At 40.6% G+C, this 17,146-nt stretch overlaps 1 protein-coding gene across 2 annotated transcripts in view; it reads right to left on the bottom strand.

Moving 5' to 3' along the window:
* The window catches only part of rexo1 (REX1, RNA exonuclease 1 homolog), a 113,648-nt gene that overhangs the window by 57,794 nt on the left and 38,708 nt on the right, over nucleotides 1-17,146 (bottom strand). For both annotated transcript variants that reach the window (XM_070859761.1, XM_070859762.1), the window contains exon 2: nucleotides 10,589-12,483. In XM_070859761.1, coding sequence (XP_070715862.1) covers nucleotides 10,589-12,483 — 1,895 coding nt within the window. The remainder of the gene's footprint in view (nucleotides 1-10,588; nucleotides 12,484-17,146) is intronic.

Raw genomic sequence — 17,146 nt, 5'->3', positions numbered from 1 at the left:
AATTATAGGCCAGGCTCAGGAATGAATAGGACTGGAAAAGACAGTGCACTCTCTCTGGCAAGTCCCACTTAGTCTGGCATTGGTAATAGGAAAAGTGTTGGAAGGCATTATAAAGGATGGGATTCATCATCACCTGGAGAGGTCAGCAATTAGTAGAGAATCTCAGCACGACTTTAGGAAATGGAGATCCAGTTTCACTTACCTGATTGAGTTCTTTTGAAGAAATTACCAAAATTAGTGGATGGTGACAATCTAGTTGATGTTGTATACCTCGGTTTCCAGAAAGGATTCGGCAAAATGCCACTGGTCAGATTTGTGTGTGTGGAACTGGCAGTCAGATGTTATGCTGCATGGGAAATTGATTGTAATCTCATAGGAAGAGGGCTATCAATAGGAGATCTGCATGGAGTCAGGTTACAAAGTGCTGCGGAGCTGTTGCTGTTCATCATTTTCATAAATAATTTAGATGAACGCATTAATGGAACTAATCACAAATTTGCATATGACCAAAAGAAAAGTGCGAAGGCTTGTAATTTAGATCAAAATCAAGTCATGTACAGGTTAATTTAGTTACGTTACGGGAAACGGGCCTGTGTGTCGATGCTCTTCAATGTGAATAAATGCAATGGCAAACTCCAAGCATGTGCACGCAATGCTAGTGTACCCACTAAAAGTTGATGAAGCAGGTGTACCTGGGGGATGATAATGCATTAATCATTGAAAGTTCATAAGCAGTGAGACAAGACCCAAAGAAAGATTTTGATATTCTCAGCTGGTTTTCAAATCCATCCATGGCCTTACCCCTCCCTATCTCCAATCTCCTCCAGCCTCACAACCCTCCAAGATATCTATGCTCCTCTAATTCTGGCCTCATGAGCACTCCCGATGCCAAAGCCCTAAACTCGAACTCCTTCCCTAAACCTCTCCCCTCCTTTAAGACGCTCCTTAAAACCTACCTCTGGCCAATCTTTTGGTCACCTTCCCTAATATCTCATGTGGCTCGGTGTCAGATTTTGTTTTAACACGCTCCTGTGAAGTACCTTAGGATGTTTTACTACATTAAAGGCGCTATATAAATACAAGTTGTTATTGTTGAAAGCAAACAAGGATTTGGGTTTCATGGCTAGGGAATAGGAAATTAAGAATACGATACTTAGATGTATCTTGAGTTTGATATGGCCACGTTTGGAATACAGGAATTATGTTCATTTCTGATTCCCACACATGCGAGTGAATATCAGGAGGGCAGCCAAAGTAATTCTCATTCTTAGGTCTATTGGCTATGGAGATAGACTCCCAGAGTTGGCCTATTTTCATTAGAGAAATGCAGAGAGAGAAAGACATTTTTAAAATGATTAAGGGAATAGATTCCATCAAGTTGGATGAGCTATTTAAGAATGATAGGGTTGTGAAACCTAGGGGACGTGATTATAAAACACATAGGCAGAGAGTTAGGTGAGATGCTAGGAAGTATTTATTTTCATAGTCATCGTCCTTGGCAAATGATTACAAAAGCATGCAGTGTGCATGGATTCCTTGAATTCTTTCGAAAGGGAGTCAGACATAGTACTAATAGGAGTATTCAAGTAATAAAAAGCAAGTTTCAGGTTGCTGGGAATAGGAGACTCATGAATTAGTGTGGTCTCCTAGTGCTTGTAAGAGTGCTTCAGGGCATTGAGGAATTTCAGACAAGATGGTCTTTTTCCATCCTTATTTTTGTATGTTGATATTCAAATGATTCAGCTCTAGTTTATCATTATGAAGTCAAGAAATATGAAAGTTGTCTAGTGGGTTCATGTCAGATTTTCTAAAGTCAATGTTCCGGCTATAAAAAAAGAGTGGTGGGTCCTAAATGGAAACTTGCAGCAATAAATTGAAGTCATGACATTTTAATTTTGCATCTATATAATTTCAGTTATTCTTATAGCACGTCAAACATTTGTCATTACTCCTTTCTGCTGCTGAAGCCCTATTTATGATGCAATAGAGCAAGCTACAAAAGGGGTCACCTACTGGCTTCCCACACAAGCCATTTTCATGATCTATCTGGATCATATGACTGCCATTTTGTTTTTACATACACATCTAATCAAAAAACTTACATGCACCAACTGACTACAGACAGAGCATGCATAGAGACACAACTTTTTACTGTTATTTTTAAATCATGGCAAGAGAAGCCGTGATCATTGGTAGGTCTGTGAAAACACTTGTGGTGACCAGTTTCTGACAACCATTAGTTAATCTTCCCTCCTGTTCACTCAGCAGCTTCACGATCAGCAAGACACGAATGTTCCGCACACTATACAATATTGTTCTATATTATAAACACAGGTATAGCAATCATGGATAAATTATATGAAGTATTCTTAGTACCTGGGGAAGACCAACCCTCCTGGTTCAGCTTAATTACCAATTATGTCATGGTGGAGTGGGAGGCATAGAACAAAGACTCCTTGGGGGGAGAAAAAACAAAAATAACTTATTCGCTCCATAATTCTGTTGGATCTCCTCGCAGTTACACTCCTCCTGGACAAGACCCAACTTCAATTTGCAAGGAGCTCAAGTGACAACACTCTCCCATTAGGACACTCAAAATTCTTCCTCCTTCATCTACACAAAGCTCATCAATTTACTGAGCAACAAACAAAGACCACCAGACAGCAAAATGAAAAACCATCAAGACAATTCTGACAATACTGCAGCCTACATTAGGCTGATAATTGGCAGGTAACATTCACGCCACACAAATGTCACAGGCAATGGCCATCTCAAAGAAAAGAGAGCATGAACGAGGTCCTTGATATTCAATGGCATTACTACCATCACAGAGTACATTCTGGGGGTCGCCAGTGACCAGAAACTGAACTGGACCAGCCATCTAAATGGTATGGTTACTAGAGCAGGTCAGAGGCTGGGCATTCTGCCATGAGTGCCTCAGTCACCTATAAGGCACAAGTCAGGAATGTGATGGAATACTCTCCACTTGCATGCAGCTCAAACAACACAAGAAGCTTGACACTATCCAGGACAAAGCAGTCCGCTTGATCGGTACGCCATCCACTCCCTCCACCATCGGCATATCGAGGCTGCAGTGCGCACTGCAGCAACTTGCCAAGGATTCTTCAGCCGCACCTCCCAAACCCATGACCTCCGCCATTTAAAAAGGCCGTAGCAACACCATCACCTCCAAGTCACACACCATCCTGACCTTCATTGTCGCCAAGTAAAAATCCTGGATCTCCCTACCCAATAGCATTGTAGGAGCACCTTCACATGGACTGCAGCAATACAAGGTGGCAGCTCACCATCCCTTTGTCAAGGGAAACTGGATGGGCAATAAATGTTGGCCTTGCCAGCGACGCCCATATCTAGGAGACTTTAAAAAAAACACTAGCTAAAAATGAAAAAGCCAAACTCAGACAGGCAAAAAAAAGATATTTAACTCTGTTCAGGTTATTGACAGTTTTCCAAGGCCTATGACTAAAATTAATTTGCTTGTAAAAGACACAAAAAAATTATGCATTTTTGCCTTGTTTTATTTGTGGCAGTCCCTTCTTAAACTTAGTCATTATAAGTAAGCAATTTAAGAAGAAATTGATTGCAGCTCACATTCCTGTATCAAACTTATTTTGATACATGTGTTGCAAGGGCTGTTCAAACTAGCTTTCGAACTGTAGGCTGGAGGGATGAAACCACCAACAAAGCAAACACAGCCAGATGTTACAAAATAGCTTAGTATTTAAGTACAAATCTTATTTTGCCTCTCTCAAGGAATTAGATTGTTTTTTAAACTAAATATATCCGTTAGATTATTTTCTTGTTCAGCTTTTGTCTGAATTTAGTGAGGTCTGATGCGTTTGCCATTTTTGAAGTGAGATCTTAAGAGGAATAAAGATTGTCCAGTAACCAATAGCTTCTGCCTTTCAAAATGGCTTATAAGAGAAAGAAGAAAACTAATTGAATGTGAAAGCTCCTTTAACAATATTAGCTGGTGCTTGAATATTCATATAGTGAGAAACTGCCTGCAAATTGTCCTTGTGTTTGACAAAGAGAAAACATTCAGCAGGATGGAATGGGAACATCAGTGTGGACCATGCCCCGATCTTAATGAATTAGGCCTTACTCATATACTCTAGTCTGCAGATCAACCCATGGCTGCACCTTGCAGACTTGAGTTGTACAAATCATTCCCCACTTTACTTTTTCATACAACTAATCTAGAAATTAATATCAGCAGCCAATCCAATAGACCCGTTAGATAAATATGCAAACTTACATTGAGTTCGATCAGTTATCTGATATGTACAGGTATGTGACCATTTTTAAAGTTACAGGATCTCCAATGATGTTACACGTGATTAATCAGTTAATACGTGCCTTTAACAGGGCAAGAGCCATATACCATATAATGCCGAAAGCATTATTCTGCTGCCAAGGTGAAACTGTGCCCTTTTAAGGTCACAGGATCTAACTGTTCTCAACACTGGCGGGGTCAAAGTTGAATTACTGTTTAGGCTGCAGATCACAACCCTGGCTTGGATTGTCTTTGTTAAGTGTGATTGCTAAGGTCAATCAAGAGGCTACAAGACATTCTGACAAGGAAACTGTTCATACTGCACAGCTCAGATTGCAGGTTCACCATTTGCCTAATAAAGTTAATGGCGTGGAAATTCCGACATCCCGGGCCTATACGAAATTTCTACGGACCTGGGAAGGCATCGGAAAAGTCGGTTTTCAGCGTGCAATGCGCATGTGCTGAAAACCAGCTTTTCCGATCTGTCAAGAAGCTTGACAGATGATCCGCAGATCGGGAGCGAGGACATTTGTACAGGCAAGATTGCGGGATTTACGCATATCTTGCCTGGCAAATGTCCTCAAAACTCTTGCGCCTGCTTCCGCCTGATGTGCCTGTAAAAGTAGGCTAAAAGTTTAAAAACATATCAAAAACACTAAAATAAAATTAAAAAGTGTTAAAACCCTGCCCACTCAGGTAATGTTATTTTAAACCCTAGCCCTAACTTTTTTTTTTAAAATAAAATCGATACATTTTTTTTCTTAAATATTTAACAACTTTAATTTATTAGAATATTGTGGAGGTGTTTTAAAAAAAAATGTTTTATGTAGTGTTTGTGCATTTTAGGGTTTTTGTCATTCATAGTAATAAGAGATTCGTAACTTACAAATCTCCTATTACTATGAATGAGAAAATACTTACCAGTGATTGGGTGTCCAGGCCAACGTGACTCCTGCGGACCGCCCAACATGAACGCGCTGCGACGCGCAATCATGAGGGGCCTCCGGACCGGGATCTCCAGCAGGTGCAGCAGCTTAAGGTAAGTGCGCATTTTATTTCTATTCTACAGTGCTTTGCCCGCAGGAAGTCCTCGAGAGAAATTTCTGGGCCAATGTTCTTGGCAACAATATCAAGTCCAAACTTCTAGGAAAGGCCAACTCCTTCAAGTAAAAACTTTAAAGATTTTAAAGACAAAATAAATAAATGTAATCTTGTTATTGTAAAATATTTTTTGAATTTGTTGCCAAAATCATATTTTTGACATTAGAATGTTTGGTTAGAGACGAAACTAGAATGATTTTTTTTTAACTACAACAATGAAATGTTCATGCTTACATACAGTTTTACTATAAATGTTGACTGAGAATGTTGATGCAGGAAATAAGATTTACTATATATATATATATATATACTCATGGTAAGTTGGGGGATGTTTTATCCTGTATATATGCAATGTTACTTAATGTATTACTAGAACCACAATTTTGCAATAACTGAGTAAGTCAAACGGCATTATTACATGATATAGACACATAGAAACATAGAAAATAGGTGCAGGAGTAGGCCATTGGGCCTTTTGAGCCTGCACTGCCATTCAATGAGTTCATGGCTGAACATGCAACTTCAGTACCCCCATTCCTGCTTTCTCACCATACCCCTTGATCCCCCTAGTAGCAAGGACTACATCTAACTCCTTTTTGAATATATTTAGTTAATTGGCCTCAACAACTTTCTGTGGTAGATAATTCCACAGGTTCACCACTCTCTGGGTGAAGAAGTTTCTCCTCATCTCGGTCCTAAATGGCTTACCCCTTATCCTTAGACTGTGACCCCCTGGTTCTGGACTTCAACATTGGGAACAATGTCCCTGCATCTAACCTGTCTAAACCCGTCAGAATTTTAAACGTTTATGAGATCCCCTCTCATTCTTCTGAACTCCAGTGAATACAAGCCCAGTTGATCCAGTCTTTGATAGGTCAGTCCCACCATCCCAGGAATCAGTCTGGTGAACCTTCACTGCACTCCCTCAATAGCAAGAATGTCCTTCCTCAAGTTAGGAGACCAAAACTGTACACAATACTCCAGGTGTGGCCTCACCAAGGCCAAGGCCCTGTACAACTGTAGTAATACCGCCCTGCTCCTATACTCAAATGCCCTCGCTATGAAGGCCAACATGCCATTTGCTTTCTTAACTGCCTGCTGTACCTGCATGCCAACCTTCAATGACTGATGTACCATGACACCCAGGTCTCGTTTCACCTCCCCTTTTCCTACTCTGTCACTATTCAGATAATAGTCTGTCTCTCTGTTTTGACAACCAAAGTGGACAACCTCACATTTATCCACATTATACTTCATCTGCCATGCATTTGCCTACTCACCTAACCTATCCAAGTCACTCTGCAGCCTCATAGCATCTTCCTCGCAGCTCACACTGCCACCCAAATTAGTGTCATCCACAAATTTGGAGATACTACATTTAATCCCCTCGTCTAAATCATTAATGTAGAATGTAAACAGCTGGGGCCCCAGCACAGAACCTTGCAGTACCCCACTAGACACTGCCTGCCATTCTGAAAAGTACCCATTTACTCCTACTCTTTGCTTCCTGTCTGCCAACCACATCAGCACATTAGCCCCAATCCCATGTGCTTTAACTTTGCACACTAATCTCTTGTGTGGGACTTTGTCGAAAGCCTTCTGAAAGTCCAAATACGCCACATCAACTGGTTCTCCCTTGTCCACTCTACTGGAAACATCCTCAAAAAATTCCAGAAGATTTGTCAAGCATGATTTCCCTTTCACAAATCCATGCTGACTTGGACCTATCGTGTCACCTCTTTCCAAATGCGCTGCTATGACATCCTCAATAATTGATTCCATCATTTTACCCACTACCGATGTCAGGCTGACCGGTCTATAATTCCCTGTTTTCTCTCCCTCCTTTTTTAAAAAGTGGGGTTACATTGGCTACCCTCCACTTCATAGGAACTGATCCAGAGTCTATGGAATGTTGGAAAATGACGGTCAATGCATCCGCTATTTCCAAGGCCACCTCCTTAAGTACTCTGGGATGCAGTCCATCAGGCCCTGGGGATTTATCGGCCTTCAATCCCATCAATTTCCCCAACACAATTTCCCGACTAATAAAGATTTCCCTCAATTCCTCCTTCTTAGACCCTCTGACCCCTTTTATATCCGGAAGGTTGTTTGTGTCCTTCTTCGTGAATACCGAACCAAAGTACTTGTTCAATTGGTCTGCCATTTCTTTGTTCCTAGTTATGACTTCCCCTGATTCTGACTGCAGGGGATCTACATTTGTCTTCACTAACCTTTTTCTCTTTACATATCTATAGAAGCTTTTGCAGTCCATTTTAATGTTCCCTGCAAGCTTCCTCTCGTACTCTATTTTCCCTGCCCTAATCAAACACTTTGTCCTCCTCTGCTGAGTTCTAAATTTCTCCCAGTCCCTGGTTCGCTGCTATTTCTGGCCAATTTGTATGCCACTTCCTTGGCTTTAATATTATCCCTGATTTCCCTTGACAGCCACAGTTGAGCCACCTTCCCTTTTTTATTTTTATGCCAGACAGGGATGTACAATTGTTGTAGTTCATCCATGCGGTCTCTAAATGTCTGCCATTGCCCATCCACTGTCAACCCCTTAAGTATCATTCGTCAATCCACGCCTCATACCTTCAAAGTTACCCTTCTTTAAGTTCTGGACCATGGTCTCTGAATTAACTGTTTCCTTCTCCATCCTAATGTAGAATTCCACCATATTATGGTCACTCTTCCCCAAGGGGCCTCGCTCAACAAGATTGTTAATTAATCCTCTCTCATTACACAACACCCAGTCTAAGATGGCCACCCCCTAGTTGGTTCCTTGACATATTGGTCTAGAAAACCATCCCTTATGCACTCCAGGAAATCCTCCTCCACCGTATTGTTTCCAGTTTGATTAGCCCAATCTATATGCATATTAAAGTCACCCATGATAACTGCTGCACCTTTATTGCATGCACCCCTAATTTCCTGTTTGATGCCCTCCCCAACATCACTACTACTGTGGAGATCTGTACACAACTCCCACAAGCGTTTGCTGCCCTGTGGTATTCCGTAGCTCCACCCATACAGATTCCACATCATCCAAGCTAATGTCCTTTCTTACAATTGCATTAATTGCCTCTTTAACCAGCAACACCACCCCGCCTCCCTTTCCTTTCTGTCTATCTTTTCTAAATGTTGAATACCCTTGGATGTTGAGTTCCCAGCCTTAGTCACCCTGGAGCCATGTCTCCGTGATGCCAACCACATCGTATCCGTTATCTGCAATCTGCACAGTTAATTCGTCCACCTTATTCCAAATATTCCTCGCATTGAGGCACAGCGCTTTCAGGCTTGCCTTTTTATTACACTTTGACCCTTTAGAATTTTGCTGTAAAATGGCCCTTTTTAGTTTTTTGCCTTGGGTTTCTCTGCCCTCCACTTTTACTCATCGCCTTTCTGTCTTTTGCTTCTGTCTCCATTTTGTTTCCCTCTGTCTCCCTGCATTAGTTCCCACCCTCCTGTCATATTAGTTTAACTCCCCAACAGCACTAGCAAACACTCCCCCTAGGACATTGGTTCCGGTCCTGCCCAGGTGCAGACCGTCCGGTTTGTACTGGTCCCACCTCCCCCAATGCCCCAGGAATTTGAATCTCTCCTGCTGCACCACTGCTCAAGCCATGTATTCATCTAAGCTATCCTGCGATTCCTACTCTGTGCATGTGGTACTGGTAGCAATCCCGAGATGACTACTTTTGAGGTCCTACTTTTTAATTTAGCTCCAAGCTCCTTAAATTCATCTCGTAGGACCTCATCCCGTTTTTTACCTATATCGTTGGTACCAATGTGCACTACGACAACTGGCTGTTCACTCTCCCTTTTCAGAATGTCCTGCACCCGTTCCGAGACATCCTTGACCCTTGCACCAGGGAGGCAACATACCATCCTGGAGTCTCGGTTATAGCCGCAGAAACGCCTATCTATTCCCCTTACAATTAAATCCCCTATGACTATTGCTCTCCCACTCTTTCCTGCCCTCCTGTGCAGCAGAGCCAGCCATGGTGCCTTGAACTTGGCTGCTGCTGCCCTCCCCTGGTAAGTCTTTCCCCCCCCACCCCCAACAGTACCCAAAGCGGTGGATTTGTACTTGTGTGTTGGAGGCTCGAGACGCTAAGCAGTACTGGAGTTTTCGTGAGCTTTCAGAGAACTGGTGGAGATTTGTTCCTGTTGTTTGGCAGTGCTGAGGAAAAATGCCTTGGAGTATGACGACACTGGGAGAATGGTCCTGGATTGAGCACTGGTGAGGGGAGGTGGAGAGAGAAGGGGCTTTGCTCCGGACATCTGCAAGCCAAACTTCAGCCCATTCTTCTGAAAGAGTTCGATCTCAGGGGAAACAGATTCAATCAACTCAACCAAAATTGGGAAATATTATGGGTAAGCTGAAATACTGTAAGCTTTTTCTTCCTAATTTAACAAAAAATGCCATTTTTAATTTGTTGAAGTCTGCAGTTAAGAGGGGAAAAAGCAGATTGAACATTCTGAAGTATTTGAGTGACTTGACTGGTTTGCCGCCTTGTTAAAAAAAACTGCATATGAATGAATCACAATAAATTTGGTTGTGTGAAAATCTGGGAGACGGGAAGGACACCCATATGCAAGGTTTCTATAATAATTACTATTCGAAGTTCCTGCAATGTTGCTCATGGTAAATCTGAGGATGCACTGCAGTTAAAGTCTAATTGTGGGTTCCTGGAGGTCAAGCAAGAGATTACAGACAACCTTTGCATCCATTAGTACTCTCCTTTGAGGTGTAACAAAAAGTTTATGGCAGAGAAGAATGACAGACATACCACTTTTAGTATGGAAGGAAGGAAAGAAAGAAAATTGATTGAATCTCAAGAAAAGTAGTGGTGCAGTATGCTGGAGTATCAACATTGTGCCACACAATGCTAGCATCTCAGTCACATCACATGTAAAGCACTGAGAAGGACCACAGGAATCCCCACATGGAAAACATCAGTCGAAAAAAAATCTGGACCTGGTCACGCTCACATATAGCCAATGACACTACAGAGGCAACGATAGATACTCCAGAGCTGCTTCATATGTGTTCTCAGACATAGATGGCGCAAAACACAAGGAGATCAGGGGAAAGTGAAAGTTGCCCACGTTAAAAACAAAATCGAAAAACTCAGAACTTGGCTTCAATAAAATGAAATATTTCAAAGAACACAAGTAAAATCTTACCTGCTTCGAAACTCTGCCCTTATCTTCATTCTTTACTTCTTTAGATTCATTGAAAATCCTCAGACATTCCTCCATTGGATCAGATTCAAATTCAAAATCTTTTTCGAGACCAGGGAAATCTATCTCGTCCTCTGAAGAGAAAGCCATTTGTTCAACTTTTCCCCTAATTTCATCATTGCTAGATCCACTGCTGATATAGGAGTCTCTATCAGAGTCGGAGTCCGACTCATAGGTCACAGCAGCGACAGGTTTACTGCTGCCTTCATCACCACTACTGTCATCACCAAACAAGTCTGTGTGACTGAGTGATCGCTTTGTTAAGCTTGCCTTTTCTTTTTGTTTTTCTGGATGTTTTGCTTTATCTTTCACAGATTTTGACTCCTTGATCTCTTTATCTTTCCTTTTACTGCCTACATGAGCCCCATTTCTATGCATCAGTGTTTTCGATTTTGAATTATGTGTGTCAGATTTCTGGGTACTTATGATCTTAACTTCATGACATTTGGTTTTTCCTACACTATCCGATGAATTGTTTGATCTAGACTTTGATCGGTTTTCATTTTTTACCCCATCCAATTTGCTTATTTTTGCTTTTTCCATCTTTCTACTAGAATTTCCATCACTTTTAATCTTTTGCTTTTCTTCTTTGATCTCATTTTTCTCACCCCCTTTGTATTTCTTTTCAACGATTGAGTTATCACCATTCTTTTCCTTGTTTTCCAACTTCACTCCTTGTTTCTCTCGCTTAATTTGTAGTCTTTCCTTTCCGCATTTTATTTTCCCCTTTTTACTAGCTTTCTCTGTGTGGTGGGGAGACTTGCTTTTAGTGCTGTCCATTTTGCCCTTTCTCGCCTTCATCTTTGAACCATCTAAGTCACTACTTTTGTCCTTTTTCTCTTTACAGTCTCGTTCTTTAAGTTCTTCCTTGCTGCATTTTGAAATCTTGGATGAATGACTAGTGGATTTTAACTTGTGTTTCCCTCGATTTTCTTGTTGTTTGCTCTCAAAACTGCAAACATCTTCGACATCATACTGAACTGCAATCTCTTTCATAGACCGCTTATTCAAGTCTTTTGCCTTTAGAGACAATCCTTCGTCTGACTTATTCTCACCAAACACTGCATTTCGAAACTTTGAAGTGCCCCCACGACTTTGTCGATAGTTATTACTAAGTTCATCTCCAGAGTCTGGAAACTCCATGTCCACATCATAGGTGCTGGAATTCACGCGATGGCATCGCTTCTTTGCTGTAGGTATATAAGGCTCCTCGTAGCTGTTCTCTCTGGGCCTCTTGGTCCCATGTTCCTTTGACTTTTTTTTGCTCATCAGCCGTGCTGAATAGTTCAACAAAGGATCATACTCTAAATCGGTGCATGGCTTGGTGTTGTCAATCACATATTTATTACTGGGTACAGAGGTAGTATATTTGACTGGCTTAGTCACAAGCGTTGGGACATATTTTAATGAATTACCCTTTGCATCAGCTTCATCATCTGTATCCAAAGTATATTTACTGGAACAAGCAGTAACTGAAAGTGGAGTAGGGGTGTACTCTACACTACTAGTTAAGTGGTAACTATCTGGATTATATTCTAAAGAGTTTGTCAACTTATCCTGATTCGGTAAAAGCTCCGGACAGCTCTTGGTCTTGCTAATGGCCTTCTGTGTAGATGGTGGCGAAGGGACATACTCCTCCTCAGCATCCAGAAAATCCTCATATCTGGACAGCTTTTTCTGCTCTCGTTCAACCTCATTCTTGACAGCCTCAATGGCTTTGTTGACCAGCTCCAACTCCAGCGTACTGGTGCTGGACTCTGTAAGGTCATCGGACGTCCCATCTCCATTTCTGGATGAACCCTTAGGAAGCTCGGGATTATAAGGATCATAACCATGTTCTAAAGAAAGACAGACATTAGAGCACTGTAAATATTAAGTAAAAGGTTCAAATGGATCTACAAAAATTAATTAATCTCCTACACATAGTTTTTTTTTTCCTTTCAAGGTTTCTACAACCAGTAGCACAAATATAAACTATTGAAATCAAAATTAATCCAAAGCTTGGTTGACAAAAAGTACACTTGCACATGGTAAGGTATCAACTATTTCAATTTCTTTTGTTCCTTTTCTTGACTCTCCAAGTACTTCCTTAACAATGCAAAAATACTATCAAATAACTTAAATTAGAATGAGTGGTATGCAGAAAATAGGAAACTGATGGCAATAGTCCTCCTAAAGTCAGAATCAAATGTAATCACTTAAACTGAGCTGGTCATTAACTAAACTATTGGCTCAGGCGAAGATCATTGTAAAACATTATTTTAGTGAATGTTTAGTAGTTATATGATTGTAACACTGGTTTTTCCCCTTTTGGTTTATATATTTTTCACCTCTGTTGTAAACTGGTCATTAACTAAACTACTGGCTCAGGCTCTGCCAATCAGATAGGCAGCAAAATGTGCTTCGAAAATGTAGCTGGGCGGGAATCATAAACAATAGCTTCAAACTTGTTGACTGCATTTACTTCAGCTCAGTGCAATAGTGGTGCAGTGTAATTTAAAGAGTTGCGTGCTTTCTCTACCTATAAGCCTTCCTTTCCTCCCCCGCCCAATAATTTGCCGAAGTTCCTGGTCTGTCTATCTGCCTCTGGAGGGAGATGCTGCTAGAAGATTCCAGAGAGGCAGAGCAGAAACAAAAAGTTACAATCTAATGGGAGGGGCACCCAGACAAATATTCCAACAGCTGCTTCAAAACCACCATTGATAAAAGGCTTGGGAGTATTTTGCTCGCCCATTGTCGGCACAGAAATAGTGCACGACAAAGCAACCCCTACAACAGAGGTGAAAAATATATAAACCAAAAAGGGGAAAAACCAGTGTTACAACCATATAATTACTAAACATTCACTGTGTTTTACAATGATCTCATATTCTCAGACAGTGCAGTGTTCGGCTATTATTACTGCAGCTACAAACAAACAAACAAAGGCATGAGAGTGTCTTGATCTGAAACCAGGTTTATTTAAAGCAGAGCAATCTTCACTCTCTGATACAAACTTAAACTTAAATGTATCCATTTTTGAAGACTGCCCACATCATTTATTAAAGGGACTTTCCTAACCAACTTTTAGTTCCTCAACAGTTTTTGTTCATGCCAGGTCCCAATTAAACTGTTAAGTACACCATTTATATTCTTTTTGTTGGTCGGCTTCAACGCAAGAAAATAACAGATTGCTGTGCATTGCAATGGTTTTTGACAATAACTACAGTAAAATAAACTTTAAAGTCAACAATCCTATTGCAGGATATAGATATATTCCCACAACTAGAAAGTAAATAATGTTCCACTAATTTTCACCAGCAGCAGATTTTCATATCGATGATTTTCTGGTAAGGACTAACATGTAACTATCATTAACTATCACTGCCAAATTTCAATCCAGAGTGATTTATCACCACAGCCTAGCACAACAGCTTCCTTCCCTACTTTACAACAGTGACTACATTTCAAAAAGTACTCCGTTGGCTGTAAAGTGCTTTGGGACATCCGGTGGTCATGAAAGGCGCTATATAAATGCAAGCCTTTCAGTCCTTTTTAAAAAGGCTGCCACATCAGCACTTCACCTGCCAATCATTTTGTTGCTGAACATGATCTGCATATGTACAAATCAGCAAATGAAACCGTGTTGCAATAGGAATGTGAATAACCAAATATATTCTAAAACAGACAAATTGCAGTATCACATTGAAAAATGGCAGACAGCTTCTGCTGCCAGAAAATTAAATCAGAAACTTAAAGAAAACCTATGGTTGGATATAGTTTCATTTGGAAGCTCAGCAGATGCGGTGCACTGACTGAACAACTTCTAGATTTGATCTAAGAAATGTTGCAAGATAGTCGCCACATTTATTGTAGTCTCGAGTTATCCAAGCTACAATATTACTCGATATGTATTTGCATCATGTTTACATCTTTGAAAAGTTTCCTTTTTAAATAAAAAAAAGTATCTTCAAATTTGGAAAGCCACTGGCATAGCTTTCCAGAAGCATAACACACAAATACATACATACATACATGGTGTTGGAAAAGGTTATGGTGTTGCTTTCATATAGCTCTTCCAGGATCTCTCCATCTAAAATAGCAACAGTTCCCCTTAAATTCACACAAGTGTAATTACTTAAAAGAACCCTGTAACAAAGAGGGCCGTAAATTAGAAATTTTGGACTTGGTATTGACAACGATACCAGAAGACCAAGGGCCCACCTGCACTATTATTTCAGTCTAAGTGGCTGTGGTGAGAAAACGAATGTAAATCCAGGAAATTCACAATCGCCGTTGACTTGACCATGGGAGCGAAGCTGTGATTATTAACTTTTCATTCTTTTGGCAAAGGTATTGGTGCAAAAGTCCCAGGAAATTATGGTGCAGTGTGAATACCTCAATGATGTCATTATTCACACTACATCATAATTTCCTGGGACTTTTGTGCTGGAAAATAGACCCAAGAGTGTAGATGTGCCCTCAGGAATGTCAAGATATTGCAAATTGCATTCACCTAAATAAATGATTTAGTTTAGCAAACTAAAAGTGATCCAGAATTCCTGTAGTCACAAAGATTGTATGCCCTCGCATTGCAAATTGTAGTGTCGTACTGAGCCAAATAGACCAAGATGAGCACACTTTTAATCTCTGATCCATACCGAGTCAGAAGATGTCAGCTTGCACAATAGTACAGATCCTATTATTGGCCTCAGCACCTTGGAGTTTGGGGAGCGAAATCAACTCTGATCTCTGTTCCATTTTTCTCCTAAAGTTAGGGACTTGCATTGCAGTATGGCTCTGCAGGTAATGCCAGCTTTCTGGTATACTGTCTCAAGATAATTTTTCATTTGTAGATTCACTGTGGAAAGCAGGTAAAGGGGGAAGGCAGCCTCACAGCAAAGATGAATCTTGTACCCACTTGACATTCACGTGCATTTTCCAGCAAGGGTCAGATGAAAATACATTTTTAATGGAAAATACGGCCCATATGTTTTGGACAAGAAAATGTTTCATTCCCACAGCATGATCTTCATGACTTGAATGGCAGGCACTCAAAACCTAATGCTGCACACCTACACTGCATGCTTAATAATATCACACTCCGTGCGCCACATCAATTAATGTTTTACAATTGTTTCCTAAATAACTAATCATAGAATCATAGAATGATTACAGCACGGAAGGGCGGCATTCGGCCCACCAACTCAGTCATTTCCCTTTCCCCATAGCCCTGCAATTAGTATTAGTAATACTGAACATGGAAGGAAAAATACATTGCTTAATTTAATAGTGTGCTCGAAGTAAACAAGTTATGAAGCAACAATCTGATGCCGTTGTACTGTACAGAGCAATATACAACCCTGTACACTACAAAATACTCATTAATAAAAGGTAATTGCTAGCATGACTTTAACTCATCAATAGCTGAATTATATTTTACCATGCTGCACCAAGCATTTTATCTCATGCACCAGTTTTTAAGCTAAACAGCAAAATTCCTTGTGGCTACATTAAAATAGAGGCAAACATAATATTTTCTGTATAGTGCAAGTATCTATACAGTACTGGAATAGAAAAGCACAAACTTGTACTGCACACGGCAAAACATGTTCTGAAATACTTGTACATTTGCTGTTCACATCAAGTATCTTAAGCATTATCTACCTACAGTACAAGGCCATGTGCTATTCGATTCCAATGTCTAAAATTAGATCTGCAAATGGACAAACATTTAATTACCATAATTCTGGTCGCTCAACAGGAATAAAAGATACTTGTTCATGTCTTAGCATTTAACTTAGCAGAATACCATTCATTTCACCACTCGTTTGCAATGTGCACCACCGACAAGGGACCACGGTTTCTGAAGATAATATGCTTGTAGTATCAGAGATCCCAGGGTTACGCAGCTGCTAATGTCTCATTAGACCATCCCCTAAAAACACCTCAGTGTATGAGGAGAGAGCATATGCCTCAGTGATGATTTAGTCTTCAAGGTACCTTCATAATTTTGTGCATTGTTCGAATGCACATAATTACTTACACTATTCCACTGACCTGTGGGGAACTTCTGAGATTTAAATTAAAAGGGAGTCGAGATAAATTGTGCTCAGTTCAAAAACAACAGCTCCTGTACTGGAATTGCTCTAAATCCCCAGCATGTAGAGTGGTTTCCTGGGGTCAATGGTCTGAATTCACATCCCCTGCTGCTCCCAATGGACTTCTTCCAGGGTGCTCCTCACAGAGGAGTAAAATTAGCTTCTACTCAAATCAGTCCTGAAAACAGCATATTTACAGCACACACAACACTGCAACAATTTCTAATGATGTACCAACTCCCAACTGCAAATCCCAGTTGAGGTACCATGGGGAGTTGAACTCTGCTCAAGTCAAAAATATCTCGATGCAACTTGTGCAAAGGTAAAGGCAGCTTGCAACCTAGGCAAACAAGTGAGGTTCGATTCTCTTCATGTGCAGAGTTTACCATGTCTATTGAGATGGCAATAGGGGCACCCCTGC

This window comes from Pristiophorus japonicus, chromosome 18, assembly GCF_044704955.1.
Source record: "Pristiophorus japonicus isolate sPriJap1 chromosome 18, sPriJap1.hap1, whole genome shotgun sequence".
Classification (NCBI taxonomy): domain Eukaryota; kingdom Metazoa; phylum Chordata; class Chondrichthyes; family Pristiophoridae; genus Pristiophorus; species Pristiophorus japonicus.
This window is presented reverse-complemented; position numbering and strand designations above follow the sequence as displayed.